The 14,875-nt window shown below is 38.9% G+C and overlaps 1 protein-coding gene across 1 annotated transcript in view; it reads left to right on the forward strand.

Moving 5' to 3' along the window:
- Positions 1-14,875, forward strand: part of LOC131971011 (1-phosphatidylinositol 4,5-bisphosphate phosphodiesterase eta-2-like) — a 78,854-nt gene that overhangs the window by 23,444 nt on the left and 40,535 nt on the right. The window contains 1 exon segment of the mRNA XM_059332275.1: positions 8,022-8,192. Within this exon segment, the coding sequence (XP_059188258.1) occupies positions 8,022-8,192 (171 nt within the window).

Raw genomic sequence — 14,875 nt, forward strand, 5'->3', positions numbered from 1 at the left:
CTCTGGTTTCAAAAATGATTGTGTTTTTCGGCTATCCCCAAATCAGTTACTTCTGCTATCCAAACAGACTAATTTAATATTCTAAGTGTGGATGTATTGTTAGTGTCAGGAAGTTTGTTCAGTCTGATCTTGATTGTTGATTTTTGTAGATATCTTGTATGTGCAAAGCTTGTCTTAAATTTATAACAAAAATGTTTTTTAAATGTTAAAATGTCACACAACTGTACACAGATACACAGTGCAGTCCAACTCCTCCAGACAGTAAATGGGCTCATCAGGTCACTTGAGACCGCAGGCTGGACTTACTTCCTGCCAGATAGTGAATGAGCAGTACGACTTAAGATGCTTTGACTGATAGATGTTGGCTAACACACATCTCAACCACTAACCCTCTTCCACAGCAGAGGGATTAGCATGCTACCGTGTTAAGTGTGTTGTTTGAGCCTGCCTCCAACAGAGCAGCTAGTGATCACTAAGTCCAGTGGCATGTTGACAATCACCCATATGGTGATGCTGGGACACAGATGGCCTCTGGTGTAATACACGGTAAACACTTGGGGACCAATCTGGCCCTGTATGTGTCTGTGTGCATGCATGAGGATTTGTGTGTTGACAGTCTGAGCTTTAATTTACCTATTAACAGCCAACAGTAATTTACCTGTGAACCCCTGTCTGAATAGACTAACTTATTCTGAGTTTGCACCAGTACCACAGATAATGGATCACATTTTAGAGCGCCTTGCTGCATTTGTTTGCATATGAATGAGGATAAATTAGCTCTGTGAAAGTCCTGTGAAATGCAGACTTATCTCATACTGACAGCTGTTGCTAATATTTTGTCCAAGGTATTTCTGTCAATGAGAGTAGACAATATATCAGAAAAACCTGTCTACACAGCACAATACATTTCAACAGCACCATAAACTCCAGCCTCATTTATGATCATAAACAGTCCCTGTACAAAAAGTGTTAAGTGCTACTGCATTAGACTGTAATTTTTTTTTTTTTTAGTAGGGCCGGGACTTTAAAAAAATTGACGCATTTTAATCCCACTTATTGCACCGCGGAACGTTTCTCACTGGATGAGTTTCAGGCGGACCGATTATACTGGAGCACCAACTAGCGTTCATGAGTTCAGACGACAACAAACCACAGTGAACATGAAGGAAGAAGCTGATGAGACGCTTTGGTTGGCCCCGTGGATGATGGGACATTTAGATACTAAAAACCAACGGATGGAAGCGTCGATAAGAGCATGGTTGTGTTGCTATGCAACAAGGAATTCACATATCACCGCAGCACATCCAGCCTCAAGTATCACCTCAATGCTAAACATATAGCAGGTAGGTCTATAGGTCTGCCTACCTATAGGCTACCTGGATTTATGAAATGTACTATATTTCTAAATATGCTATTGCTACACTTAATGGCAAAAATTGCACTGGTCTGTTGGATTTGAACAAAAATAAACAATATTTTTGTTGCTTAAGCTTCTGTATTCAGTCATTATTCAATGGTATACTAAAAATCCATGAGAAAAAAATGACTCCTCACTGTTCTCAGGTCAAATATTTATATGCGATTAAAATGCAATTAATTTCGATTTATTAATTACAAAGCCTCTAATTAATTAGATACATTTTTTTAATCGAGTCCCGGCCCTAATTTTTAGCAATGGGGACCAAATGACCTATCAACTAATTATATGTGTGTGAAAGTAGTTTAAGAGGGAAGAAGGTTGCTAAATGCTGCCATTCAGGGGCGATTCTAGGAGCTGACGAGGTCTGGGGTTAAGCACAGACCATCTGGGGCTTATGTCAGGGCGCAGGTGCACATGCTTAGCAAGTGGGGAGGAAAAGAAGCCGGCTTGGGGGGTGTGGGGGGCATGCCCCTCAGAGAAAATATTTGCCATAAAAGCGCAAATTTGGTGGCCTCTCAAACATTCTTATGCCACTATTGCGTCATATACACTGATCCTAATGTTTGCATATTTAAATGAGTTTACCCAGCTGATTGTAAACATGTAGGGAGTTATTGTAATGGATAATGACTTCTTGTTTGTTTTATTTAAAACCATGCCTGATCCTGACTGATCAGAACTTTTGTAATTAAGAATTATTATTTAATATTTATTTATTGACACATTCAATGTAAGGTTATTTTCATTGAAGAAGAGTGAATTTATGTTTCTGTAAAGCAACACATTCATGGCATGATAGTGACTTGATAGGGTAAACAAGGTTATTATTTATAAAATATACCTATGCCAAAAGTCAAAATATGTAAATATACTTTATCTCCGTCATCTTCACTGCTAGTCCATGCCAGCTCAAAAAGTGGCCTGCTTAGCTGATCCTTTGTGCTGGCAAAGCCCAGTTAGGTCATTGGCTTCGCTGCACTGTTACATTGTAAATATTGCATGCCATAGGCTAGGAGAAGCTACTGTTTGTAGACACTTGGATGATTTCAACACATCGCACCTCAGCTGCTCTGCCTGGATGCATTTTGGATTATAGCTGATTTTGTGCCCGAACCGACGGACAATAACCTCCAGGCCTATATCACTTTAAATATGTACAAACTTGATTTGGGGAAAAAGTGACTGCGTCTTAGAGATGCTTTGCTTAACAAAAAAATGTGATGTAAACCCTAAACTAGGGCTGGGCAATATGGACCAAAAGTCATATCCCGATATATTTAGGCTGAATATCGATATACGATATAAATCCTGATATTTATATCACAAAGTGAGAGCAAATGTTCAGTCAAAGTCAAAGCCAAATCTGACATGTCACAATTAGTTTTAATAAAACCGTTTATTTAAGTGAACATAAATACTGTGTAACAGGAGTACCTTTTTTTTTTATTTTTTTTTTTATTTTTTAAAAGTCAAAGCTCCATAAAGTGCACATTTAAATAAAATAGCCTATGAAATAAAATAGGCCAACCTTTTTCTGAAACAAATATCTTTATATGAGAAAAAAATTACGAACATTACAAAAGAACTAAATATGAAAAACCCTAGTAAGAGCAGCATTTATATATAAAGCAGCTTGCCTGGAACAAGGATCACATCGCAAATTTGAACTGTAACGATGTATGCAATATGGTCTAATTCAGCATCACATTTTAAAATATATTGAAACATTTTTTATATCGCCCAGCCCTACCCTAACCCTAACCCTAACCCTTGTGGGTTATGAGCATTACCTGTATAAATGATGAGTAGCCTACCATTTGTGTACACTAAAAACATATTACAACATTATTACAACATTTATCGTGCCCCCAATAACTAAAGCTCTTAGGCAGAGCAACACATCTTTTTCCGGACCAAAAACATTCAGGTCTCGGCTCAAAACACAATCCGCTTTAACCACCTATGATTGGCCAACGACGCCACTGCTGCCATTGTTTTACTAATGTGCAGAAACTTAACAGTGTAGAAACAAATATTTGCCAGCCAAAACATCTTTTATCCAGGAAGCTCAAAAAAAACTGAGCCTGTGAAGCATGTGAAATAAACCATAACGATGATTTCAACTCCAGTATTTGGGCACCCAGCAGATCTCTCGTCTGACATACTATCGAAGATGAATCAAAGCAATTGTAGTAGAAGTTAATGATTTAGTAACTGGCCAGAATCACCAACAACATTCTGGTGTGGGTTTTCAACATAAGACACAAATATAATTAGCAATAATGAATAAAAAGGAAATTGGAAATACACAGCAGCTAAATCACATACATTGTATCAAAGGAAGTAGGTAGAAAGACACATTATATAAAATACACAATCAAAAAAACAAAACCTCAGAACAGAAATTAAAATTAGGAACATCATTTTTAAACTATACTGTACATGATAGAATGTATACATCTTCAAATAATATCATGAGAGAATGTGTGCATATGAAAACAGCCAACAATGCAGTCCAGCCAAATGAAAGAGACAAATAACAATAATAATAATAATAATATAACTTTATTTATATAGCACCTTTTAAAAACAGCAGCTTACAAAGTGCTTTGACAGAGAGCAGTTAATCACAAGGAGAATGATGCCATAAGGCTAAAAACAGTACTTGCATTAAAAGAAAAACAATAAGAGACATTCTCAGATACACAGAAAATAAAAGGTAAAAGGAGTAAAAAAGTAAGATAGGAAGGTAGAAGATAGGAAGCCTTGCATAAAAGCAAGTCTATAAAAGTGGGTTTGAAGAAGTGATTTAAAATAAGTTACTGACTCTGTGCATCTTTTTATAAATAACTGAGTTCATCAAAGTTAAAATGTGCCATACTCCCACCAAAACTCAATAACAGCGTGAGTTAGACGGTAGGCTTTTTTTTTTTTTTGTTAATTAATATTGACTTTACCTTTTGCTTTGTAAAACTGTCCAACTATAATAATGCAGAGTTTAGCTCATGGATGGATATAACTATATGTGGTTGTTTATTATCCTCAGTTTCTCTTTGGTACATTTGCATGATGTAATCCTTTTCCTTTATGTGTACCATAAGGCCCTACCTCTCAATTGTTTAATTCAGACTTATGTTTTGCATTACCAGACCAATCTGTGGTGTGTTTGTATTTCTTCATAGCAGTCACAATCGTCTTGAGCAGCTAAGTCCAGGATGCTGCAATGGCGCCCCTGCAAAACAGATAACAATGATATCGGAGGGCAAGAAGAATGTTACATGACATACACAGCTAATGGCAGCCAGATATCTATATCCAGTGTAGAGACATTATCTCACAATTACACAGGGGACAGTTCTAAACACAAGAGTGGAAAAAAACCTACAGCTGAGAGCTGATTGGCCTTTTAACCTTTCTGAATTTCAAGCATTAGGTAATTTAGCACAGTTAAATGGGCTATCACAAAGTAAAATGACCCCAGTTGGCAGTGTCCAGTGTGTTCTAATCACGTAGCATGTATAATTAGGTCTGCCTACTAATACTTTGCTCTCTCATCTAAGTCCATCTGCATATTTTCCACATGAAAACAAGCCCATTTAAAGCTTAATTTCCTCTGGGCAGACAGGAAGTTACTACTCTTTTTGTTAAGGAAAGCCAGGAAAAAACACACTAGCCTGTACATGCTCATTTGATGTGATTTACTGTGACATATACGCCAGAAAGGAAGAATACATTGTTGTTGCTTAGGGACTGTGTTCAATAGTTAAGAAAGTGGCTGGAGTGAAGATCTTAACAGTTATTCAGCACTTTTCCCCCATGAAGTCAAATTTTATGCCAATCTTTCCAATATTTAGACATTTCCCACAAAACTATGTCAACCTCATGGTGGAAAAGTCGGGGAAAACCAAAGTCTTTCCTCTGAGGCAGTATTTAGCCATGTTTCCTTTTGGGGTAAGAGTGGCCATCAGGAAAGTCTCAGGTCACCCCCTATCAAATGTCCGCTCACTCAGCGTATCTCCGTTATAAGTTAGGGATTTAGAGACTCCGGAGGTGACGTATGGTTTTCGATCATCGCAACCGATTAAACACGGGAGATGCAACTGTGGCCGCCGTCGTTAACTGTGCACAACGTCATCAGCTGATCATAAAGCAGCATGGCTAATTATGCACAGCTTCTCCGCTGATCATAAACATAGTGATCGGGAATTAACCAGCATCGCTAACTCTGCACAGAGTGTCCGGTACTCCGGTCCGGTACACCTCCTGCAGCAGCAGCACATACACACTGCACTGCTACAGAGCTAACTGTTAGCCTGTTAGCACATACACACTGTACTGCTACAGAGCTAACTGTTAGCCGGCTCTGTGACTGCCGCTGGGAGAGACTGCTGCAGGAGGAATGTGCCGCTTCGACTCGTTCTTACTCCTGTTAACGAGCTGCGGGGGCTGGCTGAAAAGTTCCTAATTGTATCAACAAAGTCGCTAAGTTGGCAACACTGCTTCGCTGACTTTTACAAATGGCGCGTGTTGTTGTGGGGTCAGGTACTCAGGGGAGAAAAACGTCCCTGCTCCCAACAAAAATCCGCTCCGGACTGCTCATATTCAAATTAGGGGTGTTTCGGCAAGTGAGACCCGCCTCATTCCGGGTATTGTGCGGTAGTGGAAACAGCCCTTTTGACAGTCAGGGCATTGGCTTAGGAAGTCAGGTGATTTAGAATAAATCTCTATAAACTGATACTCTCCTAATTAAGTATCAATGTAGTTAATTTTGATTTCAGGCCACCATGTGCCACTGAGACAAATGTGCAATTCTGGGATTTAATATTGGCACCAAAATCTCTCAATTTAAACCTATAATAACAAACTGATTTAGCTGTGGGAAGGTGGGAAGACTTTCAAGCAGGGAATCATGTGCAGCACTGATTTTGAAGCAGAACTCTAGGATCCTTCCTAAAATATGACTTTTTTATGAATATGAAGATCTTTAATAATCTGTTCCCAAATCACAAAAAAATATTTGTACAGTTAGACATCGGACAATCAAATAACAAAAAGTCTGTAGAATCATATTGGCTTGCTGTGGAAGGAGGAAGTTATTTCAGATCGATGTGTCGCTCCCATATACATTTCTAAGCTAGATGGTACACTGAGCTGCTCAGAGGCCAAGCTCCAACTAGCACAGACGTCATCACCCTCCAGTGATCGGCTGCCTCCAGAGCTGCCTGGCATACGGAGCTGGTCACAGACTGCATGAACCAAAAGGAGGCAAGGATTACACAGGTCATGGTGTGACCCCCCGCAGTGCTCTCGATAGGCCCGTTCAAGTCTTTTGTAGGCTGACTCTGTATCTTTCCAGCTTGTTACATCGAGACATACAAACTAGTCATTGTGTTGGGGAATTATGTACACAAACATGATAGTAGGTAATAATTGAATAAAACTAGTTTCATGCCAGTTTTTGTGTTTTCTTTGACTAGGACAAGACTAAAATGTCTGGAGCTTTGGTTACTGACAAAAGACAAGATGGCTGAAGTTGACAATGACTGACATGAGGGGTGTTTCCATTACAGTTGACCAACCGGAATGAGGCGGGGCTCACTCCGAAACACCCCTAATATGAATATGAGCCTTTCTGAACGGTCGTTTGTCCGGACTTTTTTTGGCCCTGTAGAAGAGCAGGGCCGTTTTTCTCCCCTGATAAAAGCCTGGTGGCTGATTGGATGGAACGCTAAGCAGGATGTGACGTAGTACTCAACGCCACATCCACACACGGCAAAGCCAGCGAAGTAGCGAGTGGTCACACCCGACAAAAAACATAAGCCCGTTTCATAGTGTGGTCCCACAAATCCTCGCTGTATTGCTGGAAAGATCTGTGCCAGCTCTTCACCTTAGGGTGTTCATAGTGATCCCGCAAAGGCAAAGTGATTTTCTGCCCTTTCATAATGCAGTCTGGCGTCGCGGAATGAGGTGCACAGTAGCACAGTGCTAACAGGCTAACAGTTAGCTCTGTAGCAGTATAGTGTGTATGTGCTGCTGCTACAGGAGGTGTTCACTTTGCGATTTCAAGCACCGGACACTCTGTGCACAGTTAGCGATGCTGTTAATTCACGATCAGTGGTGGACACTTTGTGTACAGTAAGCATGCCCGTTTGTTTATGATCAGCGGCGGACATGGTGCACAGTTGGCGACAGTCACGGTCAAAACTGTCGCTTAGTGATTATGCGACGATCAAAAACCCTACGTCACCTCCAGAGTCTCGTTATTCCTTCTGGGGGCCTTTTTTGTAATGGCGACACGCAGAGTGAGCGGACATTTGAGAGGGCGTGGCCTGAAACCATCCCAGCGGCCACTCTTTCCCCTAATGGACCCACGGCTATTGATGAAAAAATAACTGGCGAAATGAACACTACATCAAACCAAATAAATGTTGCATTTTACATTTTATCAAGCATCACAGACACAGACCTCTCATGCCCGGGAATTTGTCAATTTATAGGAAAGGTTTGGTTGTTTAAATCCTGTCAACAATTTGGGACATGAAGATTAAGGCTAGAGAAAGTGAAAGTGTCTCTTGTACCTGGTGTGTGTGTGTGTGTGTAGGAGGCAGACACGGATGACAACCAGGGGACGCTGGGCTTTGAGGAGTTCTGCTCCTTCTACAAGATGATGTCGACTCGTCAGGATCTTTACCTCCTCATGCTCACCTACAGCAACCACAAAGACCACCTCGACACAGATGACCTGGCCCGCTTCCTGGAGACTGAGCAAAAGGTTTGAGCTTGTTCGTTTCGATCAGCTTTGAAAAGTTACTCCACTAATTAATCATTGCACTCTTATAACATTGTTGAACTAAGGCTGGAGAGTTTAACAAAAAAGAATAATAACCAGAACTATTAAGATTAAGATATTACCTTGATAGTCCCACAAAGGGGAAATTCAACCTCAGCATTTAATCTGCATCCTTATACACACCAGTTTAGGAGCAGTGGGCAGCACATTACTGTGCCCGGGGAGCAGTGGGGGTTCAGGTGCCTTGCTCAAGGGCAGCTCAGCCTTTAACCTGACAGTCCTGGAATTTGAACCAGCGACCCTTCAGTTGCAGGCCCCATCCTCTAACCTCTAGGCCTCGGACTGCCCACAAGTTATTTTATTCCACACAATGCAATTTGACTACCAACTGGGTGTGTTATGCTAGTAGCAGCTAATATAGCCTAGAGCCATTAGCCATACCTGTATCCTAGTCACACCTCCTCGTTATTTATTTTTAAACTCACACCTCATTTATTTTATTTATTCAGGCCGCCCAAAATGAAATCTGTGCAACCTTAAAATATATTTGGGAGCCTTTGTGCCCTTCTAGGTGGGTCGTATTGCCCTCACCCTAGTCTCATAAAATCCTGTGGGAAACAGTGTGTGAGCCAGTGGTGGAAAGTAACTAAGTACATTTACTCAGGTACTGTACTTTAGTACAATTTGGAGGTACTTGTACTTTACTTGAGTATTTCCGTTTTTTGTAACTTTTTACATCTACTCCACTACATTTTTAGGCATTAATTTTTAACTTAAATCTCATAACAGTATATTAAATAATTAAAATGAGCCCTGTCTTTACAAAATCAAAGCACTGCTTACATAAAAGCATCAATACAAATAATGTAATAATATATTTAGAATATATAAAACAATCTGAGAGGGTTCATTCTGCATAATGAGTACTTTTATTTTTGACACTTTAAGTACATTTTGATGCTGATACTTTTGTACTTTTACTTCAGTAAGTTTTGAATGCAGGACTTTTACTTGTAGTGGAGTAATTTCACAGTGTGGTATTAGTACTTTTACTTGAGTAAGGGATCTGAATCTGATCTGATCAACCAATCAACCAATCAATCAATCAGACTTTATTTGTATAGCACTTTTCATACGAGAGAGGCAACACAAAGCGCTTTACATAAAAAAAGGAGAAAATAATAATAATAAAAACATAACGAAACATAGAAACAAGCAAACACCCAACCCTCCACCCCACCCACCTTCAACCCACCCATCCTATTAAAAACAAAGCACAAGCCATCTCAACACGGAGCAGTGAGGAAACACTGGAGGCAGGTTAGAAATAAATTAGGTAAAGAATAAAGAAAGATTAATATAAAATAAAATATAAGATACAAATATATATGTATTAATAATAAAATTAAAAAAATCTCAAGCGAAGAAAAAGAAGAAGGAGAACTGAAGGATTTTTGGAGGCCACCTAACGTTACTGAAACTCAAGAAGTAGTTGGTGATGGTGTTAGACCACATTTCAAATCCTGGCCCCAGGATGTGTAAAGCCCCAGTTGCGGTGTTTTTTTCCAATGAAAGACATTTGGTGGGAAACTTTTTGAAGTTTGGAGCACCAGTGATGCAAAGTAAAACCCAAGTATTTCCGAGCCCTGATTATTCTAGTTCTGTTCAGATTTAACAGACCAATACAACATGCTACTCAATTTGGCAGCTGTTGGTAGGTGTATTTTCAGTCTTTGTAGTTAAGCTACATTGCTAACAGTAGGTCCTAGCAAGCATGGATATTTCTGTTGCTACCATCCAAATTGACTAGTATAGCAGTGGTCAGGGTTCGTACGGGGCTTGAAATCCTTGAAAATGCTTGAATTTAAATGTTGTATTTTCGAGGGTTTTTTGGATAAAGTGCTTGTAAATGCTTGGAATTCTTACTATATTTATCTTGCAATCTGACTATATCCATCTATAGACCATAGATAATCACATGTTCAATGTAAAAATAATGAGTAGCCTTTCTGAAATGAAGTCCATTCCTCTTAAAAGTGTAACACCATCGCTGTTGGTATGTTTAAGTGAAATCTCCCTCTTTTAAAACATGCAATTTACAACAGGTGTAAGATACTGGAAAAGCTTGAAAATTAACCTTGAATGCTTGAATTTGCCCACTGAAAAAGTGAACCAACCCTGAGGGGTGTATCAGCATTTCGTGCTTGAGGCCTTAAAAAGATGCTTTTTAAATCCCGAACCAATTAAATGTAAAAGCCTCTCATTGGCTGCTTCAGATTTTTCAGAAGTCTGTGTCATTTCTGCTCTTTCAAAGTGTTGTTGACCAAATACCCATAAGGCTGCTTGTTTTTAGCTTCTGAGAGGGTGGCAGTCAGGAGCTTATTGAGTAAGTGGTGCTTAATGTAGGGAAATGGAGACGGTGAGAGCCCTACAGAGATATTACCTCCAGGACAATCTCACCACTTACATTGTAAACATTGTAAAGGGTTTTTGGATGAAGTACATATCTCCACTAATGATACCACCGTCTGAAAAAGAAAATATAGAAAATGAGCATTTTCTTTAAAGACTCTTTCATCTAATTGGCACACTGGGAGGCTAACATGTAACAGAGTCACTTTAAAAGCAGGAGGCTCTCTTTGGATAGTTGGATTTTGTCCGTTCCACTCAGGTGGAATATATTTTTTTTCTGCTATTATACTCAGTGTTTAGTTCTAGTGCTGTGAATAAGATGGCTTTCCTCCTCCTGTTATTGTCGAGTGGTGGAAGCAGTTTTATGAAGTGAGTTGTTTGAAATGATGCCAAGATACAGCAGCAGAGTTGTCTCAGCCGGTATCATTAACTACAGACAGTTTCATTGTGCATCGAAACACAAACGAGATGATGTGAAACACAGGTTGTGTATTCAAGTGTCTGTCAGAGTGTTGCTGTTAATCATGTGTCTCTGGAACTGACAGACTAAAATATGTTAATGGGAAAAAAATAGCCATTATCTGTTCACATGCAGTCCAAACCAAAGTATGTTCCCAAGGCAGCAGGTGTGGCTTCAGAAGTGAAGAGAACATAATTGAGTTAGTTGGACCAGACACACAACTAATACATGACTAGATTGGTCATTTTACTTCACTTTCATTTTTCCATATTGGTTAATATCTAATACAGGTACATCTCAAAAAATTAGAATATTGTGACAAAGTTCAATATTTTTTGTTAATTATTTCAGAAAGTAAAATTCATATATTACACAGATTCATTACATTTAGAGTGAAATATTTCAAGCCTGTATTTCTTGTAATTTTGATGATTATGGCTTTCAGATAATGAAAACACAAAACTCAGTGTCTCGGAAAATTAGAATATTGCATAAGATCAATAAAGAAAAAGATATTTAAAACACAAATGTCAGGCTTCTGAAAAGTATCTTCATTTCTATACATCAATACTTGGTTGGGCTCCTTTTGCATGAATTAGTGCATTAACCCATTTAGGTCTAAAACGGCCAGAAAAAATGCCTGTAAAACCTATGCGATTTTAAAATGACCCCCTAAAACCTGAAGTTTTTTTGGAAATTCAACAGAAGTGTCAACGCTTACTAAATAATCTTTTTTTTTCAGTTCTGTAAAAGTCCCATGTTGCATTGCGACACTCCCACATGTATTCTGATGCATTTCATTGGCCAAGAGACCGAAAATAGGTGGAAAAAACTACAAATACTACAAAACGATGTATCCGCTTTCCTGGCTTTAATGGTAGAATAACGCAACAGAGCTCGCGGTTTTAATGGTAGAAATGCGGTAATGCTTTCCTGGCTTAAATGGGTTAATACGGCGTGGCATGGAGGAGATCAGCCTGCTTAGGTATAATGGAAGCCCATGTTGCTTTAATAGCAGCCTTCAGGTCATCTGGTGTCTCTCTCCTTCCTCTTGACAACAGCCCATAGACTCCTATGGGCTTCAGGTCAGCCCAGTAACACCATGGTCACTGAAGCAGCTTTTGGTACCTTTACCAGTGTGGGCAGGTGCCAAGTCCTGCTGGAGAATGAAAGCAGCATCTCCTGGGAGCTTGTGGAAGCATGAAGACTCTAAAATGTCCTGCTAGATGGCGAAATTACAAGAAAAACAGGCTTGAAATATTTCACTCTACGCGTAATGAATCTATATGATGCATGAGTTTCACTTTCTGAAATGATTGACAAAAAATATTGAACTTTTTCATGAGATTCAACATTTTTTAAATGTACCTGTATATGACCATGTGTTATTTCTGAACAAACCCAGCACTGACTTGTGTCAACAGGGCAACAGGGCATTCAGGGCTTTAGCATTTTTTATATTTAGTGTTAGCATCATTAAACCATTAATATAGAATGTTATTTGCAGTATATACACTAGGTTTTTATTATCAAACAGGTAGGGGTTCACATAGCTTTAAATAATTAAATAAGTTTCAATATAATATATAACGGCCATGCTTTCTTTCATATGTGTTCAAATTCTGAAAGTCTTTTCCAGCACTGTGTGTAAGTGTGTCGGTGTAGAGAGAGCTGGCAGCAGCCTGTGGGCTCTCTGCTGCTCAGCGAGCTGACAATGGATATGGGCTAACATTTGCTAAGTGTCTGGATTTACTTTCTCTCATCCAGATTATATTGAAATGGGTAGTGTTCTCCATGGAACACACAGTTACACACTCACCCTGCTGTGTACTTAGATTTGGGTTGGGGAAAAAAAATCTAAATTGGAAATAACCTTGGTGGAACTCTGTCCTACATATTAAAAGCCCTATTCTCTCATGTTGTTTTAACATCACACACACACACACACACACACACACACACACACACACACACACACACACGGCCACATGCTGTCTTTGGGGATGGGGCGACATACGATTTTATCATGGATTGCGATAAATAAAAAACCTCATAGTTGATGGTGGTGAATTTCCATTATAGGGATAATCATGAAATTCTAACAAGTGACCTGAAAAAGCCGTCTAGCTTGATAATGTACAGATTTTTCATAATTTATTTTGAATTGCCACAAAAGCAACCCACAACTTTCTTTTAATTCCAAAATGTGTAGCTTATCTCAAGAGATTCCAGTATGTTTTAGTGTCCTTGGTAACACTTGGTAACAACTAAGTGATGTTTATAGATGGTTTATAAACCAATTATTAACCATTTACAAAGTGCTATACATATTTAACTTTAAATGTTTTCAACCAATTTCTTAAAGCTATATGAATCATTTCAAAATCATTAGCATACTCAATATGGTGTTAAAATGGGTGCAACTAAAACTATTGATAAACTATTAATTATAATTTATTGGTTTCTTAACGGTAAAGTAACTATAAACTTACATTAATATACCATCTATTTGTCATTTATGAATGATGTAGTTAGTCAAACATTAATAAATTATGTATTGACCATTCTAAATGATCTATATACAGTTTATCAATGCTGATTAAACATTAATAAATCTGTTTATCATTTATAAATGATGGTTATTGTTAAGTGTTACCGTGTCCTTTTAAGAGTTCTAACCCGTTAATCCCCATTTTAAAGAAAATTGGTGGTGGAGGCAGTGGATGTTTAGGGGGAGATAGCAGGTTAATAGTAGATGCCACATAGCTGTGGAAGATGTCGTAGAAAGTCTTTAAAGAAAAACACTTGACGACCAGGTAGATTCGAATTACAGCCTTTGTGCGGGATTTATTTTGCAAGTATCAAAAACAGATACAGATGTCAGAGGTGACAGACCCAAATCCAAAAGTCAGAACAACACTGAGCGAGGCAACACCCTGTGTTTCTCTTTTTAGTTTGCAGGTTTGTGCGTTTTTATTTCTGTGTAACTAAGGTTCAATGTCTGTCATTTCCTGTTATGTTCCACTTTTGATATAAGAGCACACTTGGGAGGTCAGATTCCTGTTCTAATGTTATCGTATCAACCAGAGCATCCGCTTACAACATGCTAAGCTGACTTGTCTAATGAGTTTTTCCTTTCCCATAAAACTGATATCCTACCTTGTTGGCAGGTCATGCAATCATGCATTCATTTCTTTATGTTACATATATTTTCAATGGATTTACACTACAAAGACATCATCTGAGAGCTGCAACCTGAAGATTAATTTGAGATGCAGCTCAGCACTGTGTGACTTTTTCTAGTCATAAATCTGTAATATGAATTAATAGATTATTCAATTGATTCATATGAGTAAATACTGTCTTATTCAATGCTCAAATATGGTCTTCAACCACCCCAAAAGAATGTCACTCCCCTGCTCATATCCCTCCACTGGCTCCCCGTTTGGTGCCTGTATTAGATTCAAAACCTTGACACTTGCTTACAAAACAGATAACTAAAACAGCTCCCGCCTACCTTCATTAAGTCTACACAATCCCATTCATGGCGCACTTCCAATAAAGGGCACCAGGCTCTTTCACTACTGCAGGAGCCCCAAATCACTCACTAGACTCTTCTCCTCTGTGGTCCCCCGGTGGTGGATCGAGATTACTAAACTGCATCCAATCTGCTGAGTTCCTCTCAATCTCTGAGAAGAGACTAAAGGCCCAGCTGTTTACTGAACACCTTCACACATAATGGGCATGAATAATGGGGAATAGGGGGAAAAAGTTCTATGCACTCTATGCATTG

Source organism: Centropristis striata, chromosome 5 (assembly GCF_030273125.1).
Source record: "Centropristis striata isolate RG_2023a ecotype Rhode Island chromosome 5, C.striata_1.0, whole genome shotgun sequence".
NCBI classification, from domain to species: Eukaryota; Metazoa; Chordata; class Actinopteri; order Perciformes; family Serranidae; genus Centropristis; species Centropristis striata.